Source organism: Formica exsecta, unplaced genomic scaffold (assembly GCF_003651465.1).
Source record: "Formica exsecta isolate Colony F162 unplaced genomic scaffold, ASM365146v1 scaffold363, whole genome shotgun sequence".
Classification (NCBI taxonomy): domain Eukaryota; kingdom Metazoa; phylum Arthropoda; class Insecta; order Hymenoptera; family Formicidae; genus Formica; species Formica exsecta.
This window is the reverse complement of record NW_021850877.1, coordinates 450310-466261: the sequence shown is the minus strand read 5'-3', so window position 1 is coordinate 466261 and position 15952 is coordinate 450310. Positions and strand designations below refer to the sequence as shown.

General features: G+C 33.0%; 4 protein-coding genes and 1 long non-coding RNA gene across 10 annotated transcripts in view; 1 reads left to right on the top strand and 4 right to left on the bottom strand.

Annotated features, from left to right (window-relative positions):
- Positions 1–300, bottom strand: part of LOC115239017 — a 6602-nt gene extending 6302 nt beyond the window's left edge. Inside the window, exons 1-2 of the mRNA XM_029813303.1 lie at positions 229–300; positions 6–98 (exon numbers count right to left, since the gene is read on the bottom strand). Coding sequence (XP_029669163.1) covers positions 6–98; positions 229–285 — 150 coding nt within the window. The 5' untranslated portion in view covers positions 286–300. The remainder of the gene's footprint in view (positions 1–5; positions 99–228) is intronic.
- A 1129-nt stretch (positions 301–1429) lies between these two features.
- Positions 1430–7070, bottom strand: LOC115238935. Of its 4 annotated transcripts, none has more exons than XM_029813137.1 (5): positions 6862–7070; positions 3038–3624; positions 2785–2951; positions 2408–2597; positions 1430–2288 (listed from the first exon to the last, which is right to left on the bottom strand). In XM_029813137.1, the coding sequence occupies exons 2-5, from the start codon at positions 3608–3610 to the stop codon at positions 2085–2087; spliced, it is 1134 nt and encodes a 377-aa protein (XP_029668997.1). In that variant the 5' UTR covers positions 3611–3624; positions 6862–7070; the 3' UTR covers positions 1430–2084. The 4 variants fall into 4 exon arrangements, with proteins under 4 accessions (XP_029668997.1, XP_029668998.1, XP_029668996.1 ...); XM_029813138.1 differs by having other exon boundaries at positions 6854–7053; XM_029813136.1 differs by having other exon boundaries at positions 6695–7052.
- LOC115238937 lies at positions 4760–6193 on the bottom strand. Its single transcript, XR_003884569.1, has 2 exons — positions 5981–6193; positions 4760–5862 (listed from the first exon to the last, which is right to left on the bottom strand). It is a non-coding gene; the product is annotated as an uncharacterized LOC115238937 (long non-coding RNA).
- A 236-nt stretch (positions 7071–7306) lies between the features above and the next one.
- Positions 7307–11485, top strand: LOC115238936 (leucine-rich repeat and guanylate kinase domain-containing protein-like). Its single transcript, XM_029813141.1, has 13 exons — positions 7307–7647; positions 7725–8006; positions 8136–8434; positions 8588–8792; positions 8876–9079; positions 9149–9364; positions 9434–9590; positions 9687–9979; positions 10077–10301; positions 10363–10533; positions 10732–10857; positions 10944–11110; positions 11186–11485. Exons 1-13 carry the CDS (start codon positions 7543–7545, stop codon positions 11244–11246), a joined length of 2511 nt encoding a protein of 836 aa, XP_029669001.1. The 5' UTR covers positions 7307–7542; the 3' UTR covers positions 11247–11485.
- On the bottom strand, positions 9108–15727 carry LOC115238933 (zinc finger protein DZIP1). Of its 3 annotated transcripts, XM_029813134.1 has the most exons (9): positions 15264–15725; positions 14825–15192; positions 14331–14681; positions 14131–14247; positions 12744–14034; positions 12128–12677; positions 11898–12015; positions 11501–11818; positions 9108–9356 (listed from the first exon to the last, which is right to left on the bottom strand). In XM_029813134.1, exons 1-8 carry the CDS (start codon positions 15382–15384, stop codon positions 11516–11518), a joined length of 3219 nt encoding a protein of 1072 aa, XP_029668994.1. In that variant the 5' UTR covers positions 15385–15725; the 3' UTR covers positions 9108–9356; positions 11501–11515. The 3 variants fall into 3 exon arrangements, with proteins under 3 accessions (XP_029668994.1, XP_029668995.1, XP_029668993.1); XM_029813135.1 differs by lacking the exon at positions 9108–9356 and having other exon boundaries at positions 11312–11818; positions 15270–15727; XM_029813133.1 differs by lacking the exon at positions 9108–9356 and having other exon boundaries at positions 11312–11818.
- Between the last annotated feature and the right edge of the window lie 225 nt (positions 15728–15952).

Genomic DNA, 15952 nt, shown 5'->3' with positions numbered 1-15952 from the left:
GGAATGCCGGCTTCCTTTAATAAAGTGTACGCCATGTGCTCGTGTATCTCTAAATTTCGCACCAGTTGTTTAAAGATCGGCACTTTGTGCGCTAACAACTACATAGAGAACAAGTACTTTATATAAATATTATCTGCAATCGCGCAGTTTACACATATCGCATAATTTTAAATTAATTTTACAGAAAATAATTTATACATTTTCTTTTAAATATTACATCGTTTTTACCTGTTTATTTATTCCTCGAGCGCATATTCCTGCTAAAGACGATACCATAAACGACATGATGACAATTAGTGACAGTTTATTTAATTACTATATGACATCTGATGTATACTGTCATTAGATTTGGTATTTCGTTTTTACAACTTCGTCAGACAATTTCGTGCCTATAAATACATATACATCGTATGTAGAGAAAAATTTTAATTCACTTACAAAAATCTCGCGAGAGTACTTCGTGCACATTCATACGACTGAGGGTTGAATAGACGACGAGTTCATATTATGCTTGCTTCGTTTTTATTGCAACGGTGATAAATGAATCGCGATTCATATACGTGGATGATACTTGAATCGACACATTGCTCGTGTTAAAAATATCCATGTTTTTCGAATAGATTTCTTTACAACTGCGTCATTGTATCCAGCTTATCACTCTTTGAGAAAACGGTATATTAAGAGCTCATGTAACGATTGATAATGTAAACCCGTACTCTGATTAAAGATACGCGCATATTCCCCGGAATGAATAACAAAAAATCAGCGGCGTAATATTAATATCTTAATTAGAAGAACTTAAGACTATGTAATATAAAAGTTTTCATGTTTACCATAAAATATGTTTGTGAAAGACACTTGCAATCGCTGCTTACCTAATGTTTTTTATTTATATGAAACATAGTACACACATGTTTTATTATATTTCTGTAATACAATATAAAAACTTACATTTAAAATTCAGATTGTAATTTAATAAGAATAACTTTGATATACAACACATGTGTGCCCCATGTATGACTATTACATAGATAATCTTAATTATAATCAAATTGAAATATAAAAATACACACACACACATCTGTGCATATATATGTATGTGTATTTTCACACATGTTTTATTATATTTCTGTGTAATACAATATAAAAACTTACATTTAAAATTCAGATTGTAATTTAATAAGAATAACTTTGATATACAACACATGTGTGCCCCATGTATGACTATTACATAGATAATCTTAATTATAATCAAATAGAAATATAAAAATACACACACACGTCTGTGCATATATATGTATGTGTATTTTTATGTTTCAATTTGATTATAATTAAGATTATCTATATATATAATTAGCTTTATATTTAATTAAATTAAGTGTATCACTTAGAATGCTGTAAATTTAATAAGATAAATACAACTCCAATATATAGTCAAGATTTGTATATTTCTTAAAGCAAAAAGAAAGTACATTCAAAAGATATTAGCAATCTATTTCATATATTCAAATGTAATATACACTTAAGAGAAAAGAGATTTATTTTCATCCTAAATATCGAAACTCCCTCAATAAATTCTGTATGCTGTTATATGTATTTAAACATAACATACTTCTCTCTATTTTTCGTGTAATAAAAAATACTGAAGATTTTACAAAGGTATTGCACACAGATAAAAAAAATCAAGATTTCTTTAATTTTGATAGATGAAAATCGCTTCTCATACTATCCATATGTATGATTATCATAAATCTCTGATAAAAGTGCTACCTTTCGTGATATTCCCTACAAATAGTTTGTACACACATAACAGTGCAAATGCTAGAAAGCGATACTTTAAATCAACTTTTGCATTAAAATAAACAAAAAAAAAAAAATTTATTTGTTAATTAATGCATTGGGCGCATTGCATTGTCATTAATAATGTTTACATAGAAAAAAAAGAACAACATTTTATCTATATTGTATTATTAAAAACAAAAACGTTACTCTCCCTTCGTTTTTCTTATATTACCAGTAAATTATCATTAATAGATTATCAATAAGTTTTTGAATATAAAGTAAAGTTTTCGAGATTATATCAGTTAAAAACTAAACCGATCATTAAGAGTTCGCCCTGTAACGCCGAGATTTCCCGATAGGCTGTACATAACTTCGCTGAAACTGCGATCATCGACGTCCCCACTGGAATCGGATGTGTTCGTGTTGTGCGTGCCCGAACGTGATCGTGATCTCGATCTCGAGCGTTGCCGGCCGAATTGTGCACCGAATAATGGTGCTCGACCAATCTAGAATTACGATAAACATATCTATCGTATAAATCTTGTATTTAAATTTAAAAAAATGAATGTTTTATAAGAAAAAAAGACATACTTTAAGAGAAAAAAACTTGAAAAGAAAATATTACCATATTTACACCCTGTGCGTTTTGTCTATATGGCGATCGTCCTCTAGGTAGTTGTCGCATGTTACCGATGGTCGCAGTGTGTCGACTCTGGTTGAGAGTGAGTGGTCGCTGACGTGTGGTGGTAGGTGTGTACTCACTTCCCAGTGTGCACATGAAGTTGACATTTGGAGTAGGAGTCAGTCGGGCAGAGCTACAATATCATTATAATTAAAACATTGTATCTTATACGGAAGAACAATTAATTTTTTATACATTATCAATAAATAAATTTAGATTATAAAATATTAAATCGATGTTTTTATATAATTTAATAATTGTGATCACATATATAAAAGAATAACCAAGCTGCAAAATTCATTTGACGAATTATAATTTACTTCATTCTCATCAATTTTTGTTCATATTGCGCTCGCCTCTGGGCACGAGCGATTTGATCGGATCGCAGTCCACCGGTTGTAAAGCGACGCTGCGACGTTAATATCTGTTGCCTTCCCAAAGTTCTTGGTTGCATAGAGAGTAGAGTCTTCTGTCCGGTCTGTGCCAGCTGTAACAATACGTATATATATCTCATTAGTATCTCGTATATCATTTTTATGTCTCATAAAATATATATATGTATATTTAACTTACTCTGAATTGATTCTGTAAGTTTAATCTTTGATTCTGTCTCTGTAGCAGCAGCTGCTTCGCACGTTTCACACGATTCCGATAGGCGATCTGAGCAGGACTTTGATATCCTAGGCGATTGTGGACAGAATTCGGATCTCGTAAGTTAGGCAAACTACTTGTTCTCTTTAACGGGCTCTTGTTATTCGTGAAGAAGCCGCCCTGATTGAACGTCAGGTTGGTGCGACTTCTGCTACGAGTCAAACCGGAGAATCTATTGCCTCTGCCACGGCGCACGTTGAACGCACCTCTCGCGTTCGTTTTCTGATTCAAACTCAAATTGCTGCGCGATCTCGCGAGATTACCGACATTCTTCTTAAAGCGATTCTTAGCGAAACCGCGAACATTATTTGTGTTATTCGCATTGCGCTGCCAAGTCTGTTGCTGCTGCTGTTTCTTCACGATGACCCCGACATTGCCCCGTTTAATTCTTGTACCTCTTCCTCTAAATCCGGTTCGGCTTCTTATAGCACCGCGATTACGCTTGGGACCGCCGGTTTTTCCATTCGCCGCCACGTTCTTTTTCTTTTTCTCCATCTTTATGATTTCATCTTAAAAGAAAATGCGCAATATTTAATGAGCGTACGGCAAACGTACGGCGCGAGATGACGAATCTTTAATCTTTATGAAACTTTAATTCGAAACATTTAATAATACATTCCTCGATGCATTTTAATTCCAACAGAGAAGCGCAATTTCTTAAATAAATATTTTTCGTTTCAAATTATCATTTCAGCATGTATCCAACGTTGGTGAGAAGAAATATATATCATATTGTATTCATAATCCCAAGGTCTTTGCCTATAAAGATACTCTTGTGTAGGCACTAATATATAGGATGCAATCTTTATGGTTATATCTTTTTCAATTTATTATAAAAAAAATTAATATGAAAGATTCTAATTGTTAAGTTAATAGATAATCATTTCTGAAATCATTATCCATATGATATAAAATCATAACATAATAGTTAATAATCAAATAATCAAAAAAATATTAATTCATAAAGACAATCGCAGAGAAAAAAAATTATAAGAATCGCATACCGACTTCTAATTGATCAAAATTATATTAAAATAACATAATTTAATAAAAAGTAAAATGTTTAGAAAATGGCACAAAATTTAGGACAAAAGGGAGAATCATTATTCATTTGCATAATCTCATTCGAAATAAGTGATACTAAATAATACTTTTTTGGAACACGACTAAATTATTATAATAAAAAGAAATTTTTAATATGTGCAATATAAGTTTTCGCGTAATATTTTAGTTTTCAGTATCCATTTATTTTTATCCCCATTTGTCATTCGCTGCTTTATGGATTATTCCGAAATGGTGTGCTATTAGAGAAATGCTGCAGTTCATATTTCTTCACTAATTGTTGCTCCTCATACAGGAATTTTTACATTATACTTCTTGCGAGATGTGCCTCTCTTTGACTGTGTCTTCCTGTCATTCTTTATATAACAAATTCATTCAAGCTCTGGATAATAGCTCAGTTGTAATTCTTCTTGTAATAAATCCTCCGATTCGATTGTTACCTCTTTCATACACAATATTGCATTTCAGAAGATTTTCAAGAAGCCCATGTATAAATAATTGCCCCATTAAATTTATTTTTGATACAGATAACTATATAAATATACATGTTCCTCTCCCCTAGAAATGTCTGCGAGCATTAGATTGCGCATTTTCCCTCGTTATAGAACATTATTAAGATCAGCTTGCGTACAGAGTACCTGCATTTTCGGATTGCCAGTAAAACATTATACTGATATATTATATATCAATATATAATGAATTAATTTCGGGTAGCGTCCCATACAGATTAAGGAAGCGAAATTAAATCCACATTTGATTCATTCCACTGTAGTTTCTCCATCAAACATTCGTCATGAAATGAAACTTAAATAAATCTCATCTTTCCCGCGCGCAACGTGCTCCCGTTATGAGCCCTTTGTCGATAGATATGCATCGTGAGAAGGTGTCCCATTTCCCTTATTTGTCGTTTGCCGATAGGAGAATTTGTCGACGATGCAACGGATAAAAATACAGTATTGCGCAATGTCTCGCGCTTGTCCCGCGCGTGAGATTTTCGTCTGGGATGAGTCATACACGGTCGCGCGACGTGCTTGGCACGGTCTTTTAAGAGACCCTTCATGAGTCCGGACGATTTTCTTTCGTCCATCTAGAAGAAAGCATACCGAAGCCATAATGTTCGAGACGTTGTTAGGGAACCATACTCCGACGACGATGTTTTCTAAATGATGAAATCGGAATAATCTAGGATTATAGCGACGCGTGTTACAATAGATTGTAATTGTAATGATATACATATTGTCTCGTTTATGTCGGTAGCAGCGTGAATTAAGGTAATCCTTCCACTGCAATTTTCGCTCGGGTTTTATCTCTATAACTGGATCACGGGCATTATCGCAGAAGTTTACTGTTGAAAGTCGAAGCAAAACCATAATTTTGGAGATGTTATAAAATCATGGTATTCCAACATGATGACACGCCATTAATCCGCACGTTTTCTATCATAAAAAATCGATTGTACGTGCGTAATATACATTAATGATTACAATAGGATAATTATGTCCATTTATCAAGGCCCAGTTGATTAAGAAGTATAGTAGATGTAAGTATGATATAAAATTTCGCCTTATGTTTAATCCGCACGTAGAACAATTCTTTATGGAATATTCCTGATTCTCGATTCTGTTTCTTGATATTTTGGTCGAATTTCCTTGTCGATACATTCTATCGTAGACCTTCTTTTCTTCCTGGGAAAGAAGAAGTAGAAAAGATGTAAAAGACGCAAACCAACTTTGTATATGCAAAGTTCCTGATAAAAATTCTAGTCATTTCTATCGCATTTTCTGTACATTAACGTGCTCATACTTTGCAGACGTGTTTTTTTTTCTGAAATAAGCAAAGTTCCTAGCAATAGCGATGTGATGAAAGTGGAGTAATTCTTCTCATGGATAGTCGAATCGTTCCTTAGTATTCCGACCGAGATTAGTATTCCGTCAATCTGTTCGCAGGAACATTCTCTTCCTGAAGACCAAATAAATTACGTGGTATCCTAGAATTATTACAATGAACGACAAGTTCCCGTACCGCTTCCTCGTGTTTTATTCGAATTTCCCAGCTTCCCTTCTTTTTCGGCTGCAACAAATTCACGACTCGACTCGGAAGAGATCGCGGTTGTTGAGTTATCGGCGAAATAATCACGTTTACGACAGTGTGAGAAGGTAATTGCGGCGAATTCCGTTTTGCTACGCCGCTTCTTCTTCAAGAATGTTAAGAATATCTCTCGTTTAATGCATTAATGCGCCCTCGCAGAGGTCATCCCGTCGTTATTTCCGTTATGTGCCCTGTCGTCTGTATTAATCCTTGTCGGGGAGAGACGAGACACGACGGGAGAAACCGGATTTACAACCGAAAACAAATGCAGGTACTCTATGTGCACATGTACGCCGACGCCATTTTGTCGTTCATTATTCGTACGGGATTTTTACGGGGGGACAATGTGCTTGCAAAGCTGTACGCTGCTGTACGCTCACCCAGGATTACTGGCAAAATCGTTAAATTGTTGGGACTCTGGCCACTTACCGAGCGACATATTCACTTTTGCGTCAATCTCTGACATTTTTGCGGTCTTGCGTTCTCGCTCTTTCTTTCTCTCTCTCTCTCTCTCTCTTTCTCTCGCTCTTTCTCTCCCTCTCTTTTACTTCCTTATTCTAGATATATAAGTGCCAAGATCTCTCGCACGTATTTACACGTTCCGCGATGATGAGCGCCTGATCCGCGCACGTTTTGCTCAACTTTTGGTCGGATTGTTCACTCGCGATCCGTAAATTAATTACAACGCGACTACAACGGAACTCGCGCGAGATGCGAGATCACAACACGTTGCGTCGAACGAGAGAGACGGCCGGAAATCGACTGAAGCCCTGAAGTGCGCCGAAATGGCCATGATGTAAAGATACGAGAAGGGTAACGTGATGGGATGCGCGTAGTGGGATGCGCAGTGAACGACCAATCGTAACCTCTCGCGAAGAGCAATACGGTTAATGTTGAAAAGTGCGGTATTATTTTTATTTTTTGAAATTGTTCAAAATGATTGTTTCATTGCGTTTCGTCAATTAAAAACACTTTCAATATTCGCGCAGTTTCTCACGTTTCGTTAATTAACATTTTTAATATTCAGGTTTATTACGTTTTATTAATTGAAACAGATGAAATATCTCTCTTTAAATTAATATTTTTTATCGATAGATATATTAATTGAGAGACAGCAATTCGATTGTTTAAAATAGCTGAAAACTTCTACTGACATGCTAATAACACAATGTTAACTCTATCTTTACTTCTTTTATATTTCATATTTAGTTATTAAGAAATCTTTATATTCAAAAAATACACAACAAATTTACAAAAGACATTAAAAAAGAAACAAAATGTATGAAGATAGTCTGGAGGATATAAATATTCCGTGTGAAAAATTACAAGATACGTCTGCCAAAAACTCTCCGCGAATATCGTCAACAGTTTCGACTCTAAATGTGTATTATTCGTAGCTTTTCTTATTTAAACTTTAATTCGAATGATTTGAAATAATTATTCTGTATCCTTTATAAAGGTCTATTTATCTGAATCGTACGAATGTAAATCCGTCTCTGTTGATCACGAGCAAAAACAGCGAATTATCGATAGCGATTGGGGAGGATACGCCTTGGATTTAGATTTATGGGATGACAGCAAATCGCCTGTGATACAAATAAGACCAAATGAGATATCATTCGATAACAGGGAATGCTGCGGTTTCTTATCCGACAGATTAATAGGCACCGGTTTATCCTTTTTAACAAGATCACCCGAGAATGGTCTTTACATTTTCGGTAAATGTATCCTGAAGCACAGGGTAATGTTAAAAAATCCATTTCTCTCTCTTTGTCATTTTCTCTCTGCAATTAAATAATATAGATTAGTAATGAATTCCTCCCAAAAATGCTATATATATACTTTATTCCCGCTACTTTTCTCTTTTCAGAATCTGACAGACGTCACTATGTTGCAGTATCATCGATACTTGCAATATATTAATATCGCCTATAATAATATATCGTGTTTACCATTTTTGGGCAGTCTTCCGTATTTGATGTATCTTAACGCATCGCACAATAAGATTAAGCGTTTGCCAAATTTCGCACCTCCTTGGTATCTTACTTATGTAAATTTATCTTACAATCACATGACGGACATAGGTGATTTGAAAAATTGTTGGAGTATCGTCAGATTAAATTTATCTCACAACACTATAGAAAATATTTCTGGTTTAGAAAATTTAAAGTAAATATATATATATATATATATATATATATATATATATATATATATATATATATATATATATATATATATATATATATATATACATATATAAAATTGACGTATACGATGTGTATTTGCAACTTGTATATTTTATCACTTGGTCTATTTTAGACACTTGCAATATGTAAACTTGTCCTACAACCTTATCGAATGCATAAGAAATTTGGATAATCTGAATATACGGGAATTAAATTTAGAAGGCAATTGCATAACGTCGTTTAAATCCGCTACACCCGGTCGTGGCATAAACACGTTGCCTCATTTACGAATAATAATTCTGGGATATAATAGATTATCGACTTTAGAATTTTTCAAAGTAATCATCGAAACTTTAGATTTGAAACTTCATAAATTCCGTTTTAATGAATAATTATGCAATTACGTTTCATATACAATTAGGATGCGTACAATTTACGTTACGTAGATCTAAAATTTAATAAAATCTCCGACTTGTTGGAAGTGCTGAATCTGAAGGGTTCGATAGATGAGGTAGACTTAACAGGTAACATCTGCACGAAATGGCCCAATTATCGAAACATGCTGATATCCTCCATACCCAGCGTTAGATTTATCGATGGTGTTGAAGTATTTACGACGGAAAAGGTGAAGCCAAACGATTTTTGAAAAATATATGCATTATGTACAATCATATCGAATATAGATATTTCTCAGGTAACATCAGCCATGCTATTTGCATCGTCATTAGATTTGATAGCTGCCCGTAAAGTAGCAAAATTAACATTACTGGAACAGTTAAATATCAGCAAGACGGATGACCATGTGCAACCTTATGACGAAATCAGCCCTCCTCTGATGATACTAACAGGACCATCAGCACTGAAGAAAATGGCATTGGCATTGCACCTGGCTCGAACAATTCCTGAAAAAGTAATAAAAAAAAATATATTTTTTTTTATTGTAAATATTTTTAAAACTAAAAAATGCGATTTCTTGCAGATAAAATACTGTCGCTGGCATACTACAAAAGAAATATGCGAAGACGATAACGAGCATAACGCTTATATTCTTGTAAACCGAGAAGAGTTTAACGACATGGCACGACGTGGTGAATTTTTAGTTATCTTAGACCTGTTGGGTGAAAGTTATGGATTTCGTTAGTGTCCGATATTACTTGGATTAAGCCATATAAAACTATCGTAAATACATTTATAGAAATACATGTGCATTTATAGAATGTATTTTTTTACAGATACAAATCAAATCAGTCCGTTGATATCTGAAAATAAAATTGGACTTACACAAATGAATCTCTATGCGGTTACAGAAATCTCTAAACGATATCCGAACGTCAAGCCGATCTTAGTGCTAACACAGAGTGTGGATCTTCACAAAGACTGGATACAGGAGACATTTGAGGTCCACACATGGATCAAAGACAGCGTAGAAAATTTATTAGTCGTTAAAATAAGCAAACATCGGGAAGATAAAGAAGCAGAAACTGCTAGTTGTATACTAAATTTCGTCAAGGAAATTTTGGACGAGGTTTGTCTTGTCAAACATAATTTTCTACAAGATGTATTGTATTGTATAAAAATTACGCTAATTGTAAGTGTGTATATATATATATATATATCGTTAGATAATGCGTCGTCTAGAATTCCCAAGTTACAGCGTCAGCGTAAGGCCGCAAAATGGAGCGACGATGACCGACATAATATTGCAAAGTAAAACGATGTTACCGAAAGTCACAATACAAAGGAGTGAACTAGTGGCGCAAGAAAAAAAACGCGTTGCACTCACGACAACGGAAAGTGAAGACTATCAACTGCTGTCTGAAGAAAATCATGATGTGATAGGATTAAAAGTATGAAGTACAATTTTAAACAGAATTCTGAGCACTTTATATCATTGGTATCGATAAATAGGTACTACTAGATGAGGAATCAAACATCATCATCGATGATAAAAAGACAAAACATGAAATGCATAGGTCAAGGATGTTACGCCGTCGTAATACATTGATCAGGAATACACTTAATGATTTCGATAATAATGATCTTAGCGATTCGATATCTTCCGAAGAAGAAACGCAGATAGTACGTGCTTGAAATATTCTTTCCGAAATTTCTTTTGTTATTTCTCAATAGATATAAGACATAATTTTTATAAATATCGCATAGTATTCAAAACTTGATTAAATATTTCCCATAAGTATATGGAAAAATAAGAAAAGTTGCTCAGAATTCGAAGAGAAAGTATCATAGTGTAAATAACATTATAACTTTCATACATAGCGTCAAGAAAAGCCAATGCATGAAAAAGCAGAAGCATTAAAAAATACGTATGTTGAACTTGTTCTAAAAACGAGAAAATTGTACTTAGATTATCACGAAAGTCATCCTGGCTTTTTTACTTTGGTGGTAAGTAATACCTCCTTGTTCTTGCATATCAGTCTTATTTGCATTTAACACAGTTTTGAGTTTTATATTACTAATTTCTATTGTAGTTACTTATGGATGATTATGCAGAAGCCTTTCACTCCTTAAGTGAATTCATTCATGAATCATACACAAGCCAACCTTATAAGAAACCAATTTTTTTGTCAGAGATGGAACATTTTAGACAGATAGCAATTCCTATCGAGCTTGAAAATATCGTTAATGAGATTAGAGAGTCAGTATATAATATAATCTGTGTAAAAAGTCTTAACTTAAATTCATTTGTTACAAAGCAATTTGTCTGTTGCAGAAACTTGTCAACATCAAAACTGCAACACAGAACGATATTAAAAATGCAGGGAAATATGTAATCAAAAAGCCTAACAAATAACTACATATAAACGCATATTAAATGAAACATTATATAAAACTTGTATTCGTTTATCCACTTGTAAACATGTATTTTTACATTACTAATCATGTATGTATAAAAACTATATAGTAAACTGTACATTAGATCTATTCAGCTTGTGACATCAACAGCATAGAGAGGAAGATATTATGGCAATATCTTAAAGCTATATAAATACAATCAATGATGATATTAATACATATGTGTATATACCTGATATAATACATCTTATCTCATCTGTAATATTTCATCTATATCCGAATCCAAATCAGAGTACTTCAATTCACTTTTATGTTGGGCGATGGTAAGATCTTTATCTTTCAGAGTTCGCGGGGCAGGTTGTGGAAGTACGCTGTCTTTCGCCTTTGGGCTCGTAACATTTAGCACGGGATTTTCCGAAATCGAGCTCGTGAGACTGATCGATTTCAATAAATCATCTTCCGCATTATAGTTTGTTAGATTCTGTAAGTTTGTGTTAGATCGAAAGATCGTTTCAACCGATCCTGCAGGTGGCTTTCTTGCAATGCTCAACTGAAAAATTTTTTGTATAATAATAATACTTCAAAAATGTACCAATTTTACATAGAGTATGATACACGTGTGATCTCACCTGTTCTTGTATCTTCTTTGATATTTCCGCGATTTTATCACTTTGCGAAGTTTTTAAAACAATATTGCTCGTGCTCATGGATTTCTCTTTCTGCAACCCATATTCTCTCCTTTCAGGACTGAATAAATAAACAATATGAATTAGTTACATATATGTGAAAATATATTTTTAGATAACATAAAAAAATTATAAAATTGTAAAAACAAAGATAACAATAAAATCTTTAATACCTCGAAATACTCCAATCATTATTACTCATTTGGCCTTTTCTCTGATCGGTTTCCAACATCGTCGTATCATTTTTGCTATCATCCAAATCGAATAAAACTTTTTTCTTTACCAAACTACCAACTGAACCAGTCATTGGTTTTAGGACACTTTTACTGTTTTTCGGAGATAGAATTGAAGCGTCTTGTTGTATGATTGTACTATCCGAATCGTTATTTCCAAAAAATTTCGGCGCTACCTGTTTCCTGCCGAGCGGAGAGCTTATGTTGCGTACATTAGTATCAGATACAGTTATCTTCGTAGGTGAAATCTGTTTTACATCCTCTCGAGATTCAATAGAACTCGCGGAGGAAATATTTCGAATCAATTTTGGATATGCCGAAATCACTTTCGGACTGGTATAAACATCTGCTTCATTTCTCTTTGATGGTTCGCGCGTAATCTCATACATTTCGTCATCTTTATATCTTTTAGGAAGAAGCTCAATTTTCTGTTTCAGATGCAATTTCGAAGGCGTTGTATTTTCCGTTTTTTGAGTAGATATATATTCATCTAAAAAAAAAGTATTAACTTCCTGTGTATCAGAAATTTTATATAATAAATGTATGATATAATTACCACTGTCTTTATGATTGCTGAATGCTTTCCAAGCCTTTGATTTGACTTGAGTAACTGATTTATTTAATGAAGAATTTTTTGCAGGCATAGAACATTTTGATTCTTTACGATTTATCGATATTCTTTGAAGAACATCTTCTAGTATTTTTTGTTTTATTTGATTATATCGAATTAACTTCTTTGCATTAATATTTTGCTGATGCCTTATAATCTCCATCTTTTGCTTAAACGTTGCTGCAGGTATTCCCTGCCATTCTGGATCAATTCCTAAATCTCTCAGTCGGTTATCTAACATACTTTGTGCATCTTCCTGTATTGATATCTTCCTGGTATTAGGAGACTCAACTATAGATGTTTCATATTTTTTCACTGTAACATCATCGTCTGTTGTAACACTCTCACTATCAGATCTTGATTCTAACATCAATGACGAAGATTCGGATTCTGTCATAGAACTTACACTATGCTTTTCTAAAAACTCAGATTTTTTATCGTTTCTCATGTCATCGGAATGCAATGTTCTTTCTTTTTCCACATTTGTAATATCTAAGTACTTTTTATTTACATTAACAGGAATGTTCTGTTTGGTAGCGAAGCTTTTATTTGTACAATCAATTATTTTATTTACATCATTGAATGTATCATGTTTTACTTTATTTTTTAATTTTCTAACCACTTCTGCTCTTTCTGTATTTTTCAGATTACACTTTACAGTATGTTCTCCAATTTTGCTAAAATCAGTGATAAGTTTTCTGTTATTCTTGCTTTTTATAGAATCATTTTTATTAGACATATATTTGTTTTGGGCTGTGATTGATATTGGTTTGTCTGTGTATTCTTGACTAGATTCACTATCGACATTTTCAATGATCATCTCGTCATGTCCAATACTGTTTAAACTCTTGCAATCAGTTTCGGCATCATTATAATTGCTATCACATTTTGTTTTTAATAAAGGAGATTTATGGAATTCTTCTACTATGTCTTTTTCCCTAGTTCTATAGTTATTGATCTGTGTTTGCGAATTACTAATCTCACGCGACAAATTATTTAATTGCTTCCTTTGTTCCACCAACATATTGGATTGATCCATAGATTGTTTTTCCAAGTCATGTACCTTAGATGCGTATTCAGACTTTATACGATCAGCTATTTGCTGTGTTATTTTTAGTTCTGTGGTCAATCTTTCGATATCCCTATGATGTTGAGCTTCCATATCTTCTATTTTGGCTTTCCAATGATTTTCTTGAGTTTGCAATTTGACTTGCATATTTTCCATGCCTGGAGTCAACTAAAAAAATGATATAGCAATACTCGAAAAAAGATAATATGTATAACGGAAATTTTTAATATATAATATCAATAGAAAGAGATTTCTCTTTCTTACTCTTTCAAGAAGTTGATTTCTTAAACTATCGATCTCTTTTTCTTGTTGACTGATCAGAGTTTTCATATTTGTTTCCAAGATACTTTCATTTACAATATGATCCTTCTCTCTTAATGCCTATTTTATAACAAAAAACAAAGACATCTATTTTATAAAAAGTATTCTATAAAAGAAATAAAGTTTTTTAATTATTAACTTACACGTATCTCATCAAAAAGCATGTTTTTCAAACTTTCTATATCTTCTTGATATCTTCTTTGCTCTTGAAACCTATCTAATTTGCTGATATCATATTTATTTCTACTTATATTTTTCGTATAGTCCTCTGTGTTATCTAGCAATTTGTCAGACTCATTTCTTATTACTCTTTCAGTTTGATTGAGTCTCTCTTTCAATGTTTTTATTTCATTGTGCAATTTCTCTGTTTCTACTCGATAATGTTCATGCACAGGCGAAGTAGCTATACTCATGTCTGACATATACGAATGTTTGCGCGCTATATGAGCATTTACAAATATAGCACGCACAAACGTTTTTGGACAATGTGGACACTATAAAGTAAACAATTTAATCTTAAGAATATCGTCAATCAACTTATAAGTTATAATTAATAAAATTTATCTTATTTATACATACATTCTTATATACTTATACATATATATATAAATAATTCATATATAAAAAAATTTTATACCTTGAAAATTTCGCCATTGGAAATTTCACCGACGGTGGCTTCAATTAATTTACGTTTTTCCTTTGACTTATCCCTCAAACTCTTCATAGTATCTTCCAAAGTAGTAATTTCTTTTTTCATATTAACATTTTGTTCTATTTTCTGTCTTAATTCATCTTTCAGTATTATTACGCTATGATCTAAATACTGTTTGCAATATAACAAATACTCGACTGATAGTTGTGCAAGTCTGAATAATTTAACAAAATTAGAATCTAAGATCTTGACATCATACTCGCTTTCCAAGGAATAATCTATTACATTATTAATATTTTCGTCAATAGTCGAGAAATCTCTCTCACGTATGAGTCTATCTATATCTATAGCACCTGTAAAAAAAAAAAAAAAATGTCAGTAATTTAAACTCAGCATTGTGAGTTGAGTAATAATATCTTCATACTTATACGATTCCAATCGACCCGTACTCTGGAACCATGCATATTGAAGTAAAATCCTGACTCTCTGGCCAATTTCGGAAAATCGTGACACCAATTGGTGCCGGCTCTAAACGAGAATGCCATTTTATCTTGCCAGATCTATTTACACAGCGTGACATATATGAGGGAAGACCTCATTTCACCGCGTTCACATATAAATATAAATATATATTCATGACTACATATTTGTGAGGAATTTCCATTGATAAGCATGATTATTCATAATATTGTTCTGCACAACTTAATTTACAATTACAATTTAATGTGATAAACGACAAGTGTCAAAATCGATGTAAAATGATGTAAATATAAACAAAGATTAGCGTCTGCTACAAGTGCCATCTACAAAGGTCTTAAGCGCCATCACTTATTTCGCGCGGTTAAATTTAAAAAGAGTAAGAAATCTTTTACAATCCTTATCAATATGCAAAGAAAAAATTATTTATATACATATACACATACATATTTTATAAATACATAATATATACAAAATACACACACACACACACACACACGCGCGCGCGCGCGCGCACACACGCACGCGTGTATATATATATATATATATATATATATTTATATATATACTTTCGATGGAAAGGCGGATCGTTTGAAGTTCTGCTGTATCTCGGCGGACAAACGATGCGCCTTTTAA